General features: G+C 45.3%; 2 protein-coding genes across 7 annotated transcripts in view; both read right to left on the bottom strand.

The window, feature by feature from the left end:
- Positions 1 to 5,476: 5,476 nt before the first annotated feature.
- On the bottom strand, positions 5,477 to 9,333 carry LOC142251405 (uncharacterized). 6 transcript variants are annotated; one of them, XM_075324179.1, is made up of 8 exons: positions 8,751 to 9,333; positions 8,575 to 8,669; positions 7,509 to 8,493; positions 7,363 to 7,440; positions 7,204 to 7,281; positions 6,897 to 7,110; positions 6,660 to 6,816; positions 5,477 to 6,530 (listed from the first exon to the last, which is right to left on the bottom strand). In XM_075324179.1, the coding sequence occupies exons 3-8, from the start codon at positions 7,548 to 7,550 to the stop codon at positions 5,477 to 5,479; spliced, it is 1,623 nt and encodes a 540-aa protein (XP_075180294.1). In that variant the 5' UTR covers positions 7,551 to 8,493; positions 8,575 to 8,669; positions 8,751 to 9,333. The 6 variants fall into 6 exon arrangements, with proteins under 6 accessions (XP_075180294.1, XP_075180302.1, XP_075180319.1 ...); XM_075324187.1 differs by lacking the exons at positions 8,575 to 8,669; positions 8,751 to 9,333 and having other exon boundaries at positions 7,509 to 7,614; positions 7,695 to 8,566; XM_075324204.1 differs by lacking the exons at positions 8,575 to 8,669; positions 8,751 to 9,333 and having other exon boundaries at positions 7,509 to 7,789; positions 7,871 to 8,566.
- A 5,316-nt stretch (positions 9,334 to 14,649) lies between these two features.
- LOC142251398 (phosphatidylethanolamine-binding protein 1-like) overlaps positions 14,650 to 16,415 on the bottom strand; it is a 46,992-nt gene continuing 45,226 nt past the window's right edge. The window contains exon 4 of the mRNA XM_075324166.1: positions 14,650 to 15,056. Within this exon, the coding sequence (XP_075180281.1) occupies positions 14,839 to 15,056 (218 nt within the window). The 3' untranslated portion in view covers positions 14,650 to 14,838. The remainder of the gene's footprint in view (positions 15,057 to 16,415) is intronic.

Raw genomic sequence — 16,415 nt, 5'->3', positions numbered from 1 at the left:
CACACATATGGCTCTGCACACGCACACATATGGCTCTGCACACTCACACATATGGCTCTGCACTGCCCGCCCCCCATCCCCATCGGGAACACATGTAAGGAATACATACTCACCCGTCATCGGTCCCCGCCGCTCCTGCACGTTCGCGCGCTGTCTGTGCTCTGACGTCACCACTGTGCTGAAGAGAGCTCAGACAGCGGGAGGGACAGTGATGAGAAGCAGCGCTGCGCTGCTTCTCATCAGCACTTTCAAATGTACCAGCATCTGTGATCTGTGATGCCGGTACATTTGAATGTGTGATCCTGATCAGGGGCCCGGTGCTGGAGCTGACACCACGGCAGCTGCCGCCAGGCCCCTCCCCCAGGGCACGGACCCCACAGCAGTGCAGGGGGAGGTTACTGGAGAGTAACAGAGGTGCGGGGGAATGTGTGGTAAGGTGCAGGAAAGGGGGCGGTGACTCCTCGCACTGTACAGCCCAGCAGGGAGGCGACATGCTGTTTCCACATTTGCATGTCAACATGGTCCTGCCCATGTTGACATGAAATGACCGGAAGCAGCAAAATCGCGGCAGGAGCGGTCACATGGGAGAGGGGCTGACAGCAGGGCAGGTAAGTGGTCTCTATCTACTTACCTGCCCCAATGTAGCCCCATAGGGTAATAAAAAAAAAAAGCCGGATAACCCCTTTAACTATTTGGGCCTCGGCCACTAGAAAGAGTATCCTACACCTCTGGGTAAATCCTGAAACACCCTCTCTAGCATTTATGCAAACAAAACTAATGTTCATATTCAATGGACTGGGTGGATGCACTGTCAAATGTGGAGAAGTTGACTAAGCGTTTCTTTGAAACCTGGTCTTTATTTATACCTAACTTGTCTACAGTGCTTAAGGGTAGACTTAAATCTCAGTTTGGACAGACCTTTTGGTACCTTCTTGAACTGCTCAATGGACACATACCAATTGCATAAGTTAGCTATTTTAAGTTGCTTCTGGTCGCACGCAGAGCAGAGAGGGGGTGGGAGCGGTATGGTTGAGACTGTTTTGATTATAATGTTATAAATGGAATGCTCTTTGTATAAGAGCAGATTGTAAAAGTAATTCTGTTAAAATTAATAAAAAGATGTAAAAAAAAAAAAGATGACACCACAGGATCCAGAATAGAGCTGACACTGACAAGTAAGCATTGTACCATAGCTCCAAACCATTCCAAACAATTCTTTTGAGATTTGGTCTCGCTAGGAATTGAATCCACAACCTTTATCTTTGCAGGCAGTACCTAAAGCTATGAGCCACAGCCTAAATTAGTTGGCATGAGAGAAATTGGTGTACTTAAAGCTACATTGCAGCACCTACAATCAGATTATACAGGTACATAGAGATACATCTGTGCATAGCAGTGTATTTCTAGGTACCTGTATTCTAGACGTGAAGAAAATCAGATTTTTTTTGTTTCGTTTCAATCAAACTATGAAAAACAATCACTTCTTGAGATCTGGTCTCCCAGGGAATCAAACCCACAACCTCTATCATTGCAGGCAGCAGCTAAAACTGTGAGCCACAGGCTACAATGACAAGGATGGGAGAATTTTCTGTACTTGAAGCTACAGTGTAGGCTCTGTGCCCACAGGAAGAATATACTGGTACACAGAGATACAGCTGTGCATAGCAGTGTATTTCTATATGGGCTTGGTCACATTGGTGTACACATTGGATGAGTGGTCCACCAGCACTTTTTTTTCTCATGCCGATTTGGCATGAGAAAAAAATTGCTACATGTAGCAATTGGCAACATATATTGGACAGCACGCACCCATTTAAGTTAATGAGTGCATGCAAAACATCGCACTGCACTCAGATGTCCTCTGCTATACACCAACACAGACAATGGAGAAATTACCGTATTTTTCGCTTTATAAGACGCACTTTTCCTCCCCAAATTTTGGGAGGAAAATGGGGGGTGCGTCTTATAAAGCGGTACCGGGGGGGTCCTGTCTGAGGCGATCGGGCGGCCGGGTGCCTGTGGCTGCATGCAAGCGGCCGGGTACCTGTACTTGCGTGCAGCGGCAGCCGGGTACCCGTGGCTGTGTGCGGGCGGCAGCGGGTGCTGTGTGGGGTCGGCAGCCGGGTACCTGTGCTTGCATGCGGTGGCAGACGGGTACCCATGGCTGTGTGCGGGCGGCAGCCGGGTGCTGTGTGCGAGCGGCAGTCGGGTGCCCGTGCGGGCGGCAGCCGCCCTCACACAGGTACCCGGCTGCCGCCCTCACACAGTCACCCAGCTGCCGCCCGCACACAGCCATGGGTACCCGGCTGCCACCGCACGCAAGCACAGGTACCCGGCGGCTTGTACGCAGGGTGGGCGGGCAGCCTGCTGGCTGCCACTCTGTGCATGCGGGGCAGGCGGCTGTGCAGCTTACCAGTTGTCCGCGGTCCCACTTTCAAATGATGGCGCCGGTGGAGCTCTTGGATGAGAGCTCCATCTGCGCTCGCGCTGCTCCGGGAGTCAGCGCGTGCGCAGATGGAGCCCTTGGATGAGAGCTCCATCTGCGCATGCGTCGCTCCGGGCGCCATTACTTGAATCGGGACCGCGGACACACTCTACCACTGAGCCGTCGCCGCCGCTGCCACCACTGAACCGGGACCGCGGACACACTCCACCACTGAGCAGTCCCTGCCGCTGCCACCACTGAGCAGTTGCCGCCGCTCCCACCACTGAGCCGTCGCCGCCACTCCCACCACTGAGCCGTCGCCGCCGCTGCCACCACTGAACCGGGACCGTGGACACACTCCACCACTGAGCAGTCCCTGACACCACTGAGCAGTCGCCGCCGCCGCTGCCACCACTGAACCGGGACCGCGGACACTCACTGCACCGGCCTGCTGCACGGCTCACCTGCCACGGCTCCTGCCGCCACCACGGACCCCACGGATCCTGCCACCGCGGAAGCCACCACGCCTGCAACCACGGATGCCACGGCACCTGCAACCACGGACCCCGCTGCCACTGACCTGCCGCGCCTGCCAGCACAACCTGTGCCTCCTGTGATCCCGCTTCACCACCACTGCTGCCCCCCTCCGGTAAGAGAACACCGGAGTATAAGACGGACCCCATTTTTCTTTTTTTTACCTTTTTTATGTCTAAGTTTGGGGTGCGTCTTATATTCCGGTGCGTCTTATAAAGCGAAACATACGGTAAGTTCTGCATCTTTTCCGCTCAGATTTCTTCATAGGAGAGTTTGAACAGAGTGTCATTTGCATAATATATCTTATTCTAAAGGGAAAATAAAAGAGAGTTTTTCTTCCTATAAACTAACTATAAATTATGAAAAACATTAGAATAACATAATTTGAATGCGCTTTTTTTTAAAATATAAATAAATAAATCTAATATATAAAGCTGTGTGTGTGTGTCTGCTAAAGGAATCTGCGCCGTCGCATTTTACAATCACGAAATTTTGCACAGACGCCTCATGTGACTCAGGGAACGTCATAGAATATGTTTTGACAGGAAAATTTAACCCTGCGCTTTACAGTTACTCTCCAAAATCCTGCCTCCATTAGGCTACTTTCACACATCAGTTTTCTGTATTCAGGTACAGTCCTTTTTTTTGCCGTATCCAACGTTTCCGGTTTTGTTGTGCAAACCGGAGCAAACCGGACCCACCGGATCCGGTTTTAAGCGGATCCGTTGTGGACGGATCCGGAATAAAACGGATCCGGTGGGTCCGGTTTGCATCCGTTTTGCATCCGTTATGTCCGTTTTTTTACGGATCCGTTTTTTAAACACTAAACAAACAATTAACGAGTTCCGTATTCTGATTGGCTATTGGGAAAATATAGTATATATACAGTATTTTGAAGCATATATTACAGAATGAAGACAGAGACAATCAGAAACCATGGATGCTATTCTTGCAAATTACACAAAGATCACTGCAGATTTTATATTTGAGGCAAATCGCTTGGCTATCATCGTCAGAGAAAAGGAGCGACAGCGACTGAGGCGTCAGCGACATCGACGCTTTTGGATCCATCCCCTGACTGCCCAGAGACTGACACGTGGGGTGTTTTCAACCCTATACCTGGAGCTCCGTGGAAACCATGAAAAATTCACAAGCTATGTCCGGATGGCAGTGAATAATTTTGACGTCCTCCTTGGCCTTGTTGCGGACAACATACGTAAAACGGACACCTTCTGCCGTTACTCTATAACACCCGAGGAGCGTTTGCTGGTTACGCTTAGGTAAGTTTTTTTTTTTTTAATTGTATCCTCCTGTAAATTGACTTTTAACTGTAATGTGTTTGGTATTATTTTTTTATAATTATTGTCTTTCCTTTACAGATTCCTTGCAACTGGAGAGTCGCTTTCGTCCCTCCACTACCAGTTTCGACTAGGAATTTCCACCATCTCGGGAATCATTAGAGACACTTGCCAAGCCTTGTGGGATTGCCTCCATGAGGATTTCATCCCCCAGCCCACCAGGGACAGATGGCTTGCAATTGCTGAACAATACTATAACATTTGTCAGTTTCCAAATTGCCTTGGCTCAGTGGACGGCAAACATATAAGAATTGTGAAACCTGCTGCTTCGGGGTCAGAATACTACAATTATAAAAAGTATTTCTCAATTGTCCTAATGGCAATAACGGATGCGGACTACAAATTTATCTCAGTGGACATTGGCGCATATGGGAGATCCAATGACTCGCAGGTCTTTAAAATGTCCCCAATGGGGCGGCGAATCTATGGGAATACTTTTGATTTCCCTCCTGCAAGACCTCTTCCTGGCACATGTGAGCCCCCAATGCCCTTTGTTTTTGTGGCCGACGAAGCCTTTCAACTCTCCCAACATCTATTGAAGCCATATGCAAGCCGTGGATTGACGCAAACACAAAAAATATATAATTACAGATTATCCAGAGCCAGAAGAATGGTGGAATGCTCCTTTGGGATACTAACCAGCAAATGGCGAGTGTTGTTAACAGCCATTAATTTAAACATTGAAACTGTTGATGAAATAGTGAAAGCATGTGTGGTACTGCACAATTTTGTTTTAACAAAGGAACCTTTGTCCTTGGATGACCAGAGTTTGGAATCCACCTCTTTGACTGACTACACCAGTCCTGGATTTAGGAGTAGTGTTGCCTGTTCAACAATACGTGACAAATATGCTGACTATTTTGTGTCCCCAGAAGGTAGAGTAGATTGGCAAGATCAAATGGTATAAGATTTTTGTTTAGTTTTATAACAAATAAACATAGTTAAAAATAAATTAAAAAATATCTTGTTAACCTTGTTAATTTTAATCTTTCACTCGCTTTAAAAATTTGTAATTTTTACACCGTCAAATTACAACATGTTATGTTTTTGTATTACCTTATTATTAACTTAACTTGCAAAATAATATTCCCCCCCCAAAAAAACAAGAACAAATAAATACTTTTCAACAAAAAACTTTTATTTTTATTACATACATAAATTATAAATTTGTATATCTTGGGCTTGGGGTGGAGATAGTACTGGAGGGGCTGACAGGTGGGAACACACGCACAGTTGGAGTATTGAGGGTGGAAAGTGGTGTTGGTGGTGGTGGTGGGGAAGTAACAGAAGGTGAAGGTGTGGTTGAGAAACCAAGAGGGAAACCAGGAGATGGGATGGGATTTGGTAAGGATTGAGGGGTGGAGTGGAGGGATTGGGAGACAGAAGAGGTGGCGGGTGAATTAGTGGCTTGAGTTGGGGTCATGATGGGTGTGGAAGGCGAGATGTGGTAGTGGGTAGGAAGTGTAGGGGCAGATGTGGTTGGGAGCTGGTACTGGGCCGCAGGCTGGTACTGGGCTGCAGGCTGGTACTGGTCAGCAGGCTGGTACTGGGCAGCAGGCTGGTACTGGGCAGCAGGCTGGTACTGGGCAGCAGGGGGAGTAGGGACAATGGCTGGAGGGGGGGCAGGTGCTGGAGGAGGGGTGGGTGGAGGTGGTTGGGAGGAAACCTGCGCCAGAGCCTGCCGTGTGGCTTGCATTACATGCATCTGCTGGTCAGGAGATAGCTTTTCCATGCGCTCTAGTACGGCTTGAAAAAAACAATGGTTGGGTGATTTACTTGCATCTAAATGCAGCCTGTCCAGACGCGTGCACAATTCGTGTGTATTTTTTTCCATATTGGCATTTATAAAGCTAAAAGATGAACGATTTTGTTCGGCTAATAATTGAATGGCGTTCTGGAAGGCTGCATTTAGATGCAAGAACTCGGGCGCATAGCTCTTTTCCTGACCCCTATGACGCTGACGCCCAGAACCCAAAGGTGTTCTACTGAGGGCAGCAGTGTCAGAGGGGTGGGGTAGGGGAAAAGCTATCTCATCACCAGCAGCTTCAGGTAATGAAGTCTCACGGGAAGCTCCAGCGCAGGTGGATGGGACAGATGTCGATGGAAGGGAAGGTTCAGATGGGTGGGGTCTGTGCCTGTGTTCCCCAGTGGCGGACTGTTCAGGGATCGCTCCTGTCGGGTTCGATGCAGGCTCCTGAGTGCTGCAGACGGTGCTGGTAAAAAGAGGAAAAACAAAATAATAATTAATTTAATTGCTATACAGTGCCACTGAATAAAAAAAAAAGGCAAAAAAAATCAGACATAAAATATTATACTTTGTACATATTGTGGGGAATATTTACCTTCTGCACACCATAGTTGTCCGGAGGAACGACAACGCTCTAAAGTAACGGTACTTCGATCTGCGTCCTCCGGATCCACTCGGGGCCTGCATCTCTTGATTCAACTCCTTTTTGAAGCGATCCCTGATAGACCGCCACTGCTTCTGAAGTTTGTCACCTGAAAGTGGAAAGCACAAAGTGGTTAGTATACAACACATTACATCCTGCAGCATAACCTACTGAACTGTGAATACTTACGCTGTTTCTTCTGGCCACGAGAATTGAGCTCCCCCCAACCTTCTACCGCTGCGTGGCATACCTCGTCCCAGAGTCGACGGGTTACGATCGAATCAGCGTGGCGGCGGTCAGCCATGTTCCACAGCGGCTCCCTCTCTCTAACTTCATCGATGAGGAGGTCGATGTTGATAAATCCGGCCTCCTCACCGTCAGAATCGGGAGCACGCTGTGATGCCTGTTCAAAGAAAGAAAAAAGAAATTAAAAAAAAAAAATAGACATAAATTCACACTGACATGAAAAAAAAAAAAAAAAAACAAAAAAACTTACACTATGACCACCGCCACCTCGACGACGACCCTGGGACGGTCTTGGGGGAGCTCTATCGTGAGCCCTAGAAGTTGAAGCCTTTAGTGAAGAAAAAAAACAAAACATTATTTACTTATGTGTTTGGAGTGCTGTGGTAAACAATTCCTGTATGAAACTTACACTATGACCGCCCGCTCCGTGTATTTCTCCACCCCTTCCGTCCTCTTCTGGCAGCATCTCCTGTGATGTTTCGGCCACCTGTGTAAATGTCGTTTATTTAAAATTTTTTTTTTTTTAAAAAAAAAACCCAAAAAAAAAAAATATACCTCAGTTTGTGAACCGGAGGGCGGGCTACCAGAAGACGACATATTTTTTTTATTACAGGCCTCGCACACCAACTGGCTGTCCAAAACTATAACCGCAACACTGCACCTGTAAAAAAGAAAAAAAAATGTCTAAGTACATGTACGCAGCTCACAGCAGTGATCTGTGGACAGTACTGTGGACATTACCTCAGGAACACTCTCCTCCAATTAAATTCGCACTGGCACTGAAGCGAACCGTACCCAGCAACTGGCTGTCCAAAAGTATAACCGCAACACTGCACCTGTAAAAAAAGAAAAAAAAATGTCTAAGTACATGTACGCAGCTCACAGCAGTGATCTGTGGACAGTACTGTGGACATTACCTCAGGAACACTCTCCTCCAATTAAATTCGCACTGGCACTGAAGCGAACCGTACCCAGCAACTGGCTGTCCAAAAGTATAACCGCAACACTGCACCTGTAAAAAAAGAAAAAAAAATGTCTAAGTACATGTACGCAGCTCACAGCAGTGATCTGTGGACAGTACTGTGGACATTACCTCAGGAACACTCTCCTCCAATTAAATTCGCACTGGCACTGAAGCGAACCGTACCCAGCAACTGGCTGTCCAAAAGTATAACCGCAACACTGCACCTGTAAAAAAAGAAAAAAAAATGTCTAAGTACATGTACGCAGCTCACAGCAGTGATCTGTGGACAGTACTGTGGACATTACCTCAGGAACACTCTCCTCCAATTAAATTCGCACTGGCACTGAAGCGAACCGTACCCAGCAACTGGCTGTCCAAAAGTATAACCGCAACACTGCACCTGTAAAAAAAGAAAAAAAAATGTCTAAGTACATGTACGCAGCTCACAGCAGTGATCTGTGGACAGTACTGTGGACATTACCTCAGGAACACTCTCCTCCAATTAAATTCGCACTGGCACTGAAGCGAACCGTACCCAGCAACTGGCTGTCCAAAAGTATAACCGCAACACTGCACCTGTAAAAAAAGAAAAAAAAATGTCTAAGTACATGTACGCAGCTCACAGCAGTGATCTGTGGACAGTACTGTGGACATTACCTCAGGAACACTCTCCTCCAAATAAATTCGCACTGGCACTGAAGCGAACCGTACCCAGCAACTGGCTGTCCAAAACTATAACCGCAACACTGCACCTGTAAAAAAAGAAAAAAAAATGTCTAAGTACATGTACGCAGCTCACAGCAGTGATCTGTGGACAGTACTGTGGACATTACCTCAGGAACACTCTCCTCCAAATAAATTCGCACTGGCACTGAAGCGAACCGTACCCAGCAACTGGCTGGCCCAAAATATAACCGCAACACTGCACCTGTAAAAAAAGAAAAAAAAATGTCTAAGTACATGTACGCAGCTCACAACACTTATCTGTGGACAGTACTGTGGACATTACCTCTTCCCTGGAGCACTGGACTGGAGGACAGCAGAAGTTGAAGTCAGGAACCAACGGCAGGAGGTGTGTAGAATGTGCTGGATCCTTTTATAAGTTTTGTGATGATGAAAAAAAAAAATTTGCGCATGCTCTGTTTACCAAACCGGATGCGGTCACCGCATCCGGTTTAAACCGCATTGCGCCGGATCCGGCATGCATAGACAACCATTCTATACAATGCCGCATTGTACCGGATCCGGCAGAATGCGGTTTTTTTAAGGGGCAAAAAAACGTTACATGATACGTTCTATCCGGCCGCCGCATTTAATTATTTTGCCGCATCCGGAAAAAACCGGATGCACCGCAAAGCCATCAGGTACAATCCGGTTACAATGCAAGTCTATGGGGATAAACCGGATGCGATACCGGATCCGTTTTATCCTTTTTTTTCCGGATTGTACCTGATGGCAAAAAACTGATGTGTGAAAGTAGCCTTAAGCTGAATGGAGGTGGGAGTTACAGGCTATTAATAGCAACTGTCAGTGGTTGCTATAGGAACAAAATAAACTGTTAGTATAAGAAGCTTATGTGTGAGGTAATAAGATGTCGGTGGGGAGACAGATAGAGACAGACGGGCAAAGAGACAGATGGGCAAAGAGACAGACGGGCAAAGAGACAGCCCTGGATATTGACAGACGGGAAAAGAGACAGACGGGGAAAGAGAGAGACAGACAGACCCACAAATAGAGACAAGAGATAGAGAGACAGACAGACAGACAGAGATACAAATACAGTCAGAGAGATAGAAACAGACAGACAGAGACTTAAGGCTACTTTACACACTGCGATATCGGTCCCGATATCGCTAGTGTGGGTACCCGCCCCCATCTGTTGAGCGACACGGGCAAATCGCTGCCCGTGCCGCACAACATCGCCCACAGCCGTCACACATACTTACCTGTCCAGCGACGTCGCTGTGACCGGCGAACCGCCTCCTTTCTAAGGGGGCGGTCCGTGCGGCGTCACAGCGACGTCACTGAAACGTCACTGAACCGCCGCCCAATAGCAGCGGAGGGGCGGAGATGAGCGGGACGTAACATCCCGCCCACCTCCTTCCTTCCGCATAGCGGCCGGGAGGCAGGTAAGGGGAGCTTCCTCGTTCCTGCGGCGTCACACGCAGCGATGTGTGCTGCCGCAGGAACGAGGAACAACCTCGTTACTGCTGCAGTAACGAGATTTGAGAATGGACCCCCGTGTCGCCGATTAGCGATTTTGCAACGATGCAAAATCGCTTATCGATGTCACACGCAACGGCATCGCTAATGCGGCCGGATGTGTGTCACGAATTCCATGACCCCAACGACTCCGCATTAGCGATGTCGTAGCGTGTAAAGCCCGCTTTAGACACAGACAGACAAGGAAAGAGACAGACACAGAGACAGACAGACCATGACACACAGACAGAGACTGGGAGAGAGACAGAGAGAGAGAGTAATGCGGGCGTCACACAGTACGATCTCTCGTGCGATCGTACCCGCCCCCGTCATTTATGCGTCACGGGCAAATCGCTGCCCGTGTCGCACAAAGTTGTTAAACAGTCGTCATATGTACTTACCTGCTGAGCGACCTCGCTGTGGGCGGCGAACATCCTCTTCCTGAAGGGGGAGGGACGTTCGGCGTCACAGCGACGTCACACAGCGGCCGGCCAATAGAAGCGGAGATGAGCGGGACGTAAAAATCCCGCCCATCTCCTTCCTTCCGCATAGCCGGCGGGTGCCGTGGGACGCGGGTAAGCTGTGTTCATCGTTCCCGGGGTGTCACACGGACCGATGTGTGCTGCCCCGGGTACGATGAACAAACAGCTGAAAGAAAAATAAACGATTTTTTAAAAATGAGCGACGAGTGACAGATAAACGATTTGCACACGATTTGCAAATGTTTTCCGTCGCTCGTAGGTGTCAAACGGGACGATGTCGCAAACAATGCCGGATGTGCGTCACAAAAACCATGCCCTCGACGATGCATCGCACGATAGATCGTCTCGTGTGACGCCCACATTACTATCCCGGGCAACGCCTGGGTACTACAGCTAGTAAATAAATAAACATCACAAATCAGCAAATAACAGTGTCCCTGTAATTGTTAAAACTTGTACAACACAGCAATAGATTATTTACAATGTTTGGCAAAATGACAAAAAATGGTTTAATTGATTTTTTTCTCTATTAAACATAAAAAAATGTAATAAAAATGGAACGTTGAGACAGTTTTCATATATAGCATACATGCTGTGATTTTTCTACTTATTTTTTCTGCAGGTGTCCTCAACACAGGAAGCAATAATAATCTTCTGTTTATTGCATGTTTGCTGCATTTCTTCTCTCTCCATCTGCTGAATGTCCCTCACTGCCATCACCGCTTGGCCATCTCCTGCTAGGATGGAAGGAAATGGTAAATGGGTGTGGCTATGGGCGTGGTCAAAATATGCCGCTAAGTACGAACAATAACTTGTCTTTTCTCTTCATCAAAAGTTAGGAGGTATGTAATAGTAGAGTCAGGGACCTCAGATTAGAAGCACCTCTCCAGCGTCTGTTTTTTTTATTTCAGCCCTAAAGTGTTGCTTTAAATGTAAGTCCCCTGCCTTTTGTCTTATACTCACCTGTCACCGTCTTCTTCTGTTACTGCGGCCACTCCGGTCAGTCTCTGGTGATTTGTGACCTGAGAGCAGCCCCAATGTTTCATTGAGAGAGCATGAAGTCACAAATCAATACAACTACATTATATGAGAGCCTTGTTCTGATGCTTTAAAGAGACAAAAATAGTTGATGAAGATATAAAACAAATCCTAATCTAAAAGTAAAGCATAAATTACCTACTATTGCCTGCAGGAGGCGCCAGCATAATACAAATACCAGTTATTGCACAAAGGCAAGCTGTCAATGCTGTCAGACACGGATCTAATATTTACAGGATGCTATAAATGTAGTCCATTAAAAGGCAGGTGAATGAGTGGGAATTTAAATCTCCCTTGTAATCTCCTTTCTGAAATGAACAATATATTAATCCTTTCACTGATATGGGGTTTCTCTGGTAGTCAGGACAATTTTTACACTTTTCACATGTGCAATAAAATTTAAATTACTAATTAAAAAAAAGCTGAAGTTAAACCCCCAGACCTATATACTATGTGTTTCCTGAAAGTAGATACCTGCCACATTCTCTTCTCGCCAACGTTATCCCTGACCTGTCTGGTGTGTTCCTTGGTTTTCATGATGATATTTGACCCTTAATGTTCTCAAAAAAACTTCTGAGGCCTTCACAGAACAGCTGTAGTTATAAGAATAAATTATACACAGGTGGACTCAATTTACTAATTAGGTGACTTCTGGAAGTAATTGGTTACTCAGGATTTTATTTAGAGATATAAGATTACAGGGGACTGAATAGTATTGCATGTAACAATTTACAAATTTATATTGTTAAAATGCTAACAAATTCATGTATAATTTCCTTTACACTACACAAATATTTGCTAGTTTGTGTTGGTATGTCACATAAAATCCCAATAAAATAAATTAAAGTTTGTGGCTGTAATGTGAAAAAATGTGGGAAAGTTCACAGGGTATGAATGGTTTTTCAAGCCACTATATGTGACAGCTTGGTGTTTTTTTACTCCTTTTGTCAGACAACGCAACATAAAAACAACGATCCTGACTTTTTTTTAAGTATTCACTAAGTGGGATTACTACTGGGCTCATTTTATACCTTGGTTAGTTATAGACACGATGATACCATAAATGTATTTGTATATTTTCACCTTTTTTTTTTGCAATAAAATTCAACTGTCACGCTGTACAAAGGGCTGGTAAGAAGTAGTACAGCGTATTCCCCATTAGGTGGCAGCAGTGTAGTGAAGGAAAGTCAAAGTAGCACTGTACAGCAAGATAACTTCAGCAGACAGTTCACAGGCGAACAACCAGGGAGCAATAGAATAGTCAAGCAGTCAGGGTCAAGCCGGGATGTTTCGTTAGTGCAGAGGGAGGATCAAGATCAAGTCAGAAAACAGAACCAAGGTCGGATGCCAGGAGATCAGGTATGCAGAGGGGAACACGTAGGGCACAGGGAACAGAAGACATGACAAGAGGGCAAGGAGACACAAACACGGGAAGAAGACGAACCAGGGTGGGTGAACAAATGACAGGAGTGGGAAGTCAGTGACTAGGACAGACGGATGAACGGAGGAGGGTACAAGTTAGGGAAAGGTAACTAGGAGTGCGATAAAACAGGGAATCTTTCCAGAGCTAGTCACAGGCTGCAGAGCAAAACAATAACCAGTGCTGGGATGACGATTCAGCACCCAGATATAGTGTCTTCTGAAAACGGAACGAGGCCGAGGGGAGTTAATCCCTGACGAGGAATACCGGTCCTGGATCATAACAACAACATAAAATAATCCTGTGTTGCCATATTGTAAGAGCAATAACTTGTTTTTCATATTTTTGATGGAGCCATGTGAGGTTGTTTTTTTTTGTATGAAAAAATGTGGTATTTATTGCTACCCTTTTGGGGTTCATCCTTTCATTCAATTTCTTTTATTTCTTTAGTGAAATAATGATAAAACCGCAATGTTGGCTTTATTTTATTTGTACTTTCATGCTATTCACGACGAGAGCTAAATTTTGTTACCTCTGGTCTTTGCAGACACGGCAGTGCAAATATATATAAGCATCCCTCCTTCCAAAAGGACTTAAAATATGGGTGGGAACCTTTTTTCTGTCATGGGCTATTTGGAAATTGCTACCATCATTCGGAGGCCGCACAAAATTATCAGTTTGAAACTCACTGTGGTGGCTGGAGCTTCTTCTCTTTGGTGTGGCTGTAATGTTAAGTGATATTGATCTTGTTACTTCTCACAACTGCTTTTCAGGTTATTGTTGGCTGAGACTGCTGTATGAACATCATATAGGAGACACTGGGGGCACATATATCACAGGAGGGGCTGTGGGCATATACATCACAAGAGACACTGTGGCATATACATTGCAAGAGACACTAGGGGCATATACATCACAGGAGGGGATGGGGCATATACATCACAAGAGAGGATGGGGCATATACATCACAGGAGGGGATGGTAGTATATACACATCATAGACGGGGATGGTAGCATATTCAACACAGAAGGGGATGTGGGCATATACATCACTGGAGGGGATGGGCATATACATTACAGGAGAGGCTAGGGACATATGCATAACAGGAGAGGCTGGGGACATATACATCACAGAGAAGGGTTGGGAGGAATATACATCACTAAAGAGGCTGGCGCAGCTGCTCCTCTTCTGTGGGACGGGAGTGCATTGTGCGGCTACTCCGCCCATAAAGTACATCTTGAAGCTGTCCAATACCAGCATCATAGTGTTGAGCATTGGCCATGTCAGAGTTCAATTTTGATTTGTTAATAAATCAGCTTACAAGAGAGTAGATGGCTACTGAAAAGTACTGTTATACACAGAATATGTGGAAGCTAAATAGTCTTCAAAATTGTTTACCAAAAAACAAAAAATACAAGCATTTGAGTAAGCATAAGTCCCATAAAAGTGTCACTATCCATTAATAATATGTATCATGTAATATGCTTCCTATAGAAAGGAACCATGGTTCAAAACTCCGTTTTGTTTTTTTTTTAAATAGTCTTTAGTCATACAGAAGACAACCTTTTATACAATCCATGACACTACATCTGTGGTATTATTCGGTTTATTTAGTACAATAGCCATAATTCCGTATGCATAGCTTGAATATGGAAAGCTTCTTTATATCAAATTGAACTACAAGATTCTGACCTTTCTTCCTAAACAAGTCCACAGATATATACTGTATGTGCTACACATAGCGGAATACACTGACATTATTTGTGGGGTGCGTTACTTTTATGCTACCCCCAACTGTTCGTAAAGTTCAGGAACAGATTTATCCCACTCAGCCAGAAAACAAATACCAGCGACCGGGGGGCCAAGTTCATACTTCTTACGGAAAGCAGCAGCATTAAAATTTCCTCGACGTTCAGCGGTTCTGTCGCTCACATAAAGTTCGTCACAGTTGAGTTTTTTCGGCTGTTCATATACAAGCCAGGTATACCGATGCAAACCTGGACCAAACAAAGAAAAAGTTACAGTCTGCTCCTTAGATATAAAATCATCACAACCTTTAATAAAAGACAGGCATACTATGAAATAATAGCCAAGATTTTTATATATTGTCTAAAAGTCTCTAATAATACCAAAGTCTATGTATTCACATAGATTCACAGGGACGGTGTCCATTTTAGGACATGATCATATATCAAAATCAAACATCAGAATACCCTGATATATTACTACCTTATTATCAAAACAATTAAATAATGAACCTATAGATTAATGGTATGGCATCTGTGTCGCACAGTCGTTTTTTGTTTGAAAGGATAATAAAAAAAATACAAAACACTGCCATAGCGTCATCAACATGGGGCTGGGCAGGGGGTCGGCGATCGCACAAGATGGAGGAGGATCGAGAGCAGTGACACCCATTGGACTGCCCCTTAGGTGAGTATAATAAAGGTCTTCTTTTACGATATTCAGAGTGGCCTGGGCTCTTATATACAGTATTCAAGAATGTTGTATATGAGGGCTCACTGATGATGGCCGCAGCTTATAAGGGAAATCTTGGTGCCTGGTTCCCTTTCAGTGCTGAAGCATATTGAAAATAGGTGTGATAGGACAGTGCTGGACCTGTAGAGTCAGTGTGACTGAATAGAAGATCTGCAATATATTATCCTGCAGTAACAGCACCTTCACGCTTTTATTTTATTCATCACAAACAGCAAACAAAGAGTGCAGTTTAATACCCCTCAGTCCTAATTTGGCTACTAAAGAATAATAATGAAACCAAAGACTTTGTGTCATAGAAAGTATGCTTCCAGGCTTGTGAGATGGGCAAGCCATCATTTATGTAAACATTTTTTAAAGACAAATCTACACAATTCAGTAATTAACACAACTGTATATGTCAAAGTCTGAATGTGGTAAGAACTTTTTTTGCAATGTTCCAATAATAGATCTGTATATGCCACCCGACTACAGCTGTTGGTTACAATCAGCTTTACCCAAAACAGATAGACCTTTTCCTATGCCTGCGAATTACAGTACTTTGCTCTGCCATCAGCATGGCAGAGAGAAGTGCATGTGCGCAGGAGCGCAACAGAGGACACTGTGTGGATGACGTAGGACGCGTCATCTGCAAGAAGGATAGAGGAAGCGCCGGGTCAAGCTCAACGAGCCCCACCTTGGACTATACTAGACCTACCCACAGGTGAGTAGGTGACAAGTTCACTTTAATAAGACTGCAGTTGCTTTAAAGAACCCAAAATAGGTTCAGCACAGTCCTAGGAGACCGCAGAGTGCTATACGCGTCTTTTCCAGACAATTAGATTCCTACACAGACATACATATTACACACACACACACAC

This window comes from Anomaloglossus baeobatrachus, chromosome 1 (assembly GCF_048569485.1).
Source record: "Anomaloglossus baeobatrachus isolate aAnoBae1 chromosome 1, aAnoBae1.hap1, whole genome shotgun sequence".
Taxonomy (NCBI): Eukaryota; Metazoa; Chordata; class Amphibia; order Anura; family Aromobatidae; genus Anomaloglossus; species Anomaloglossus baeobatrachus.
Note: the sequence above shows the minus strand (reverse complement) of the source record. Positions and strands in the feature narration are given on the sequence as shown.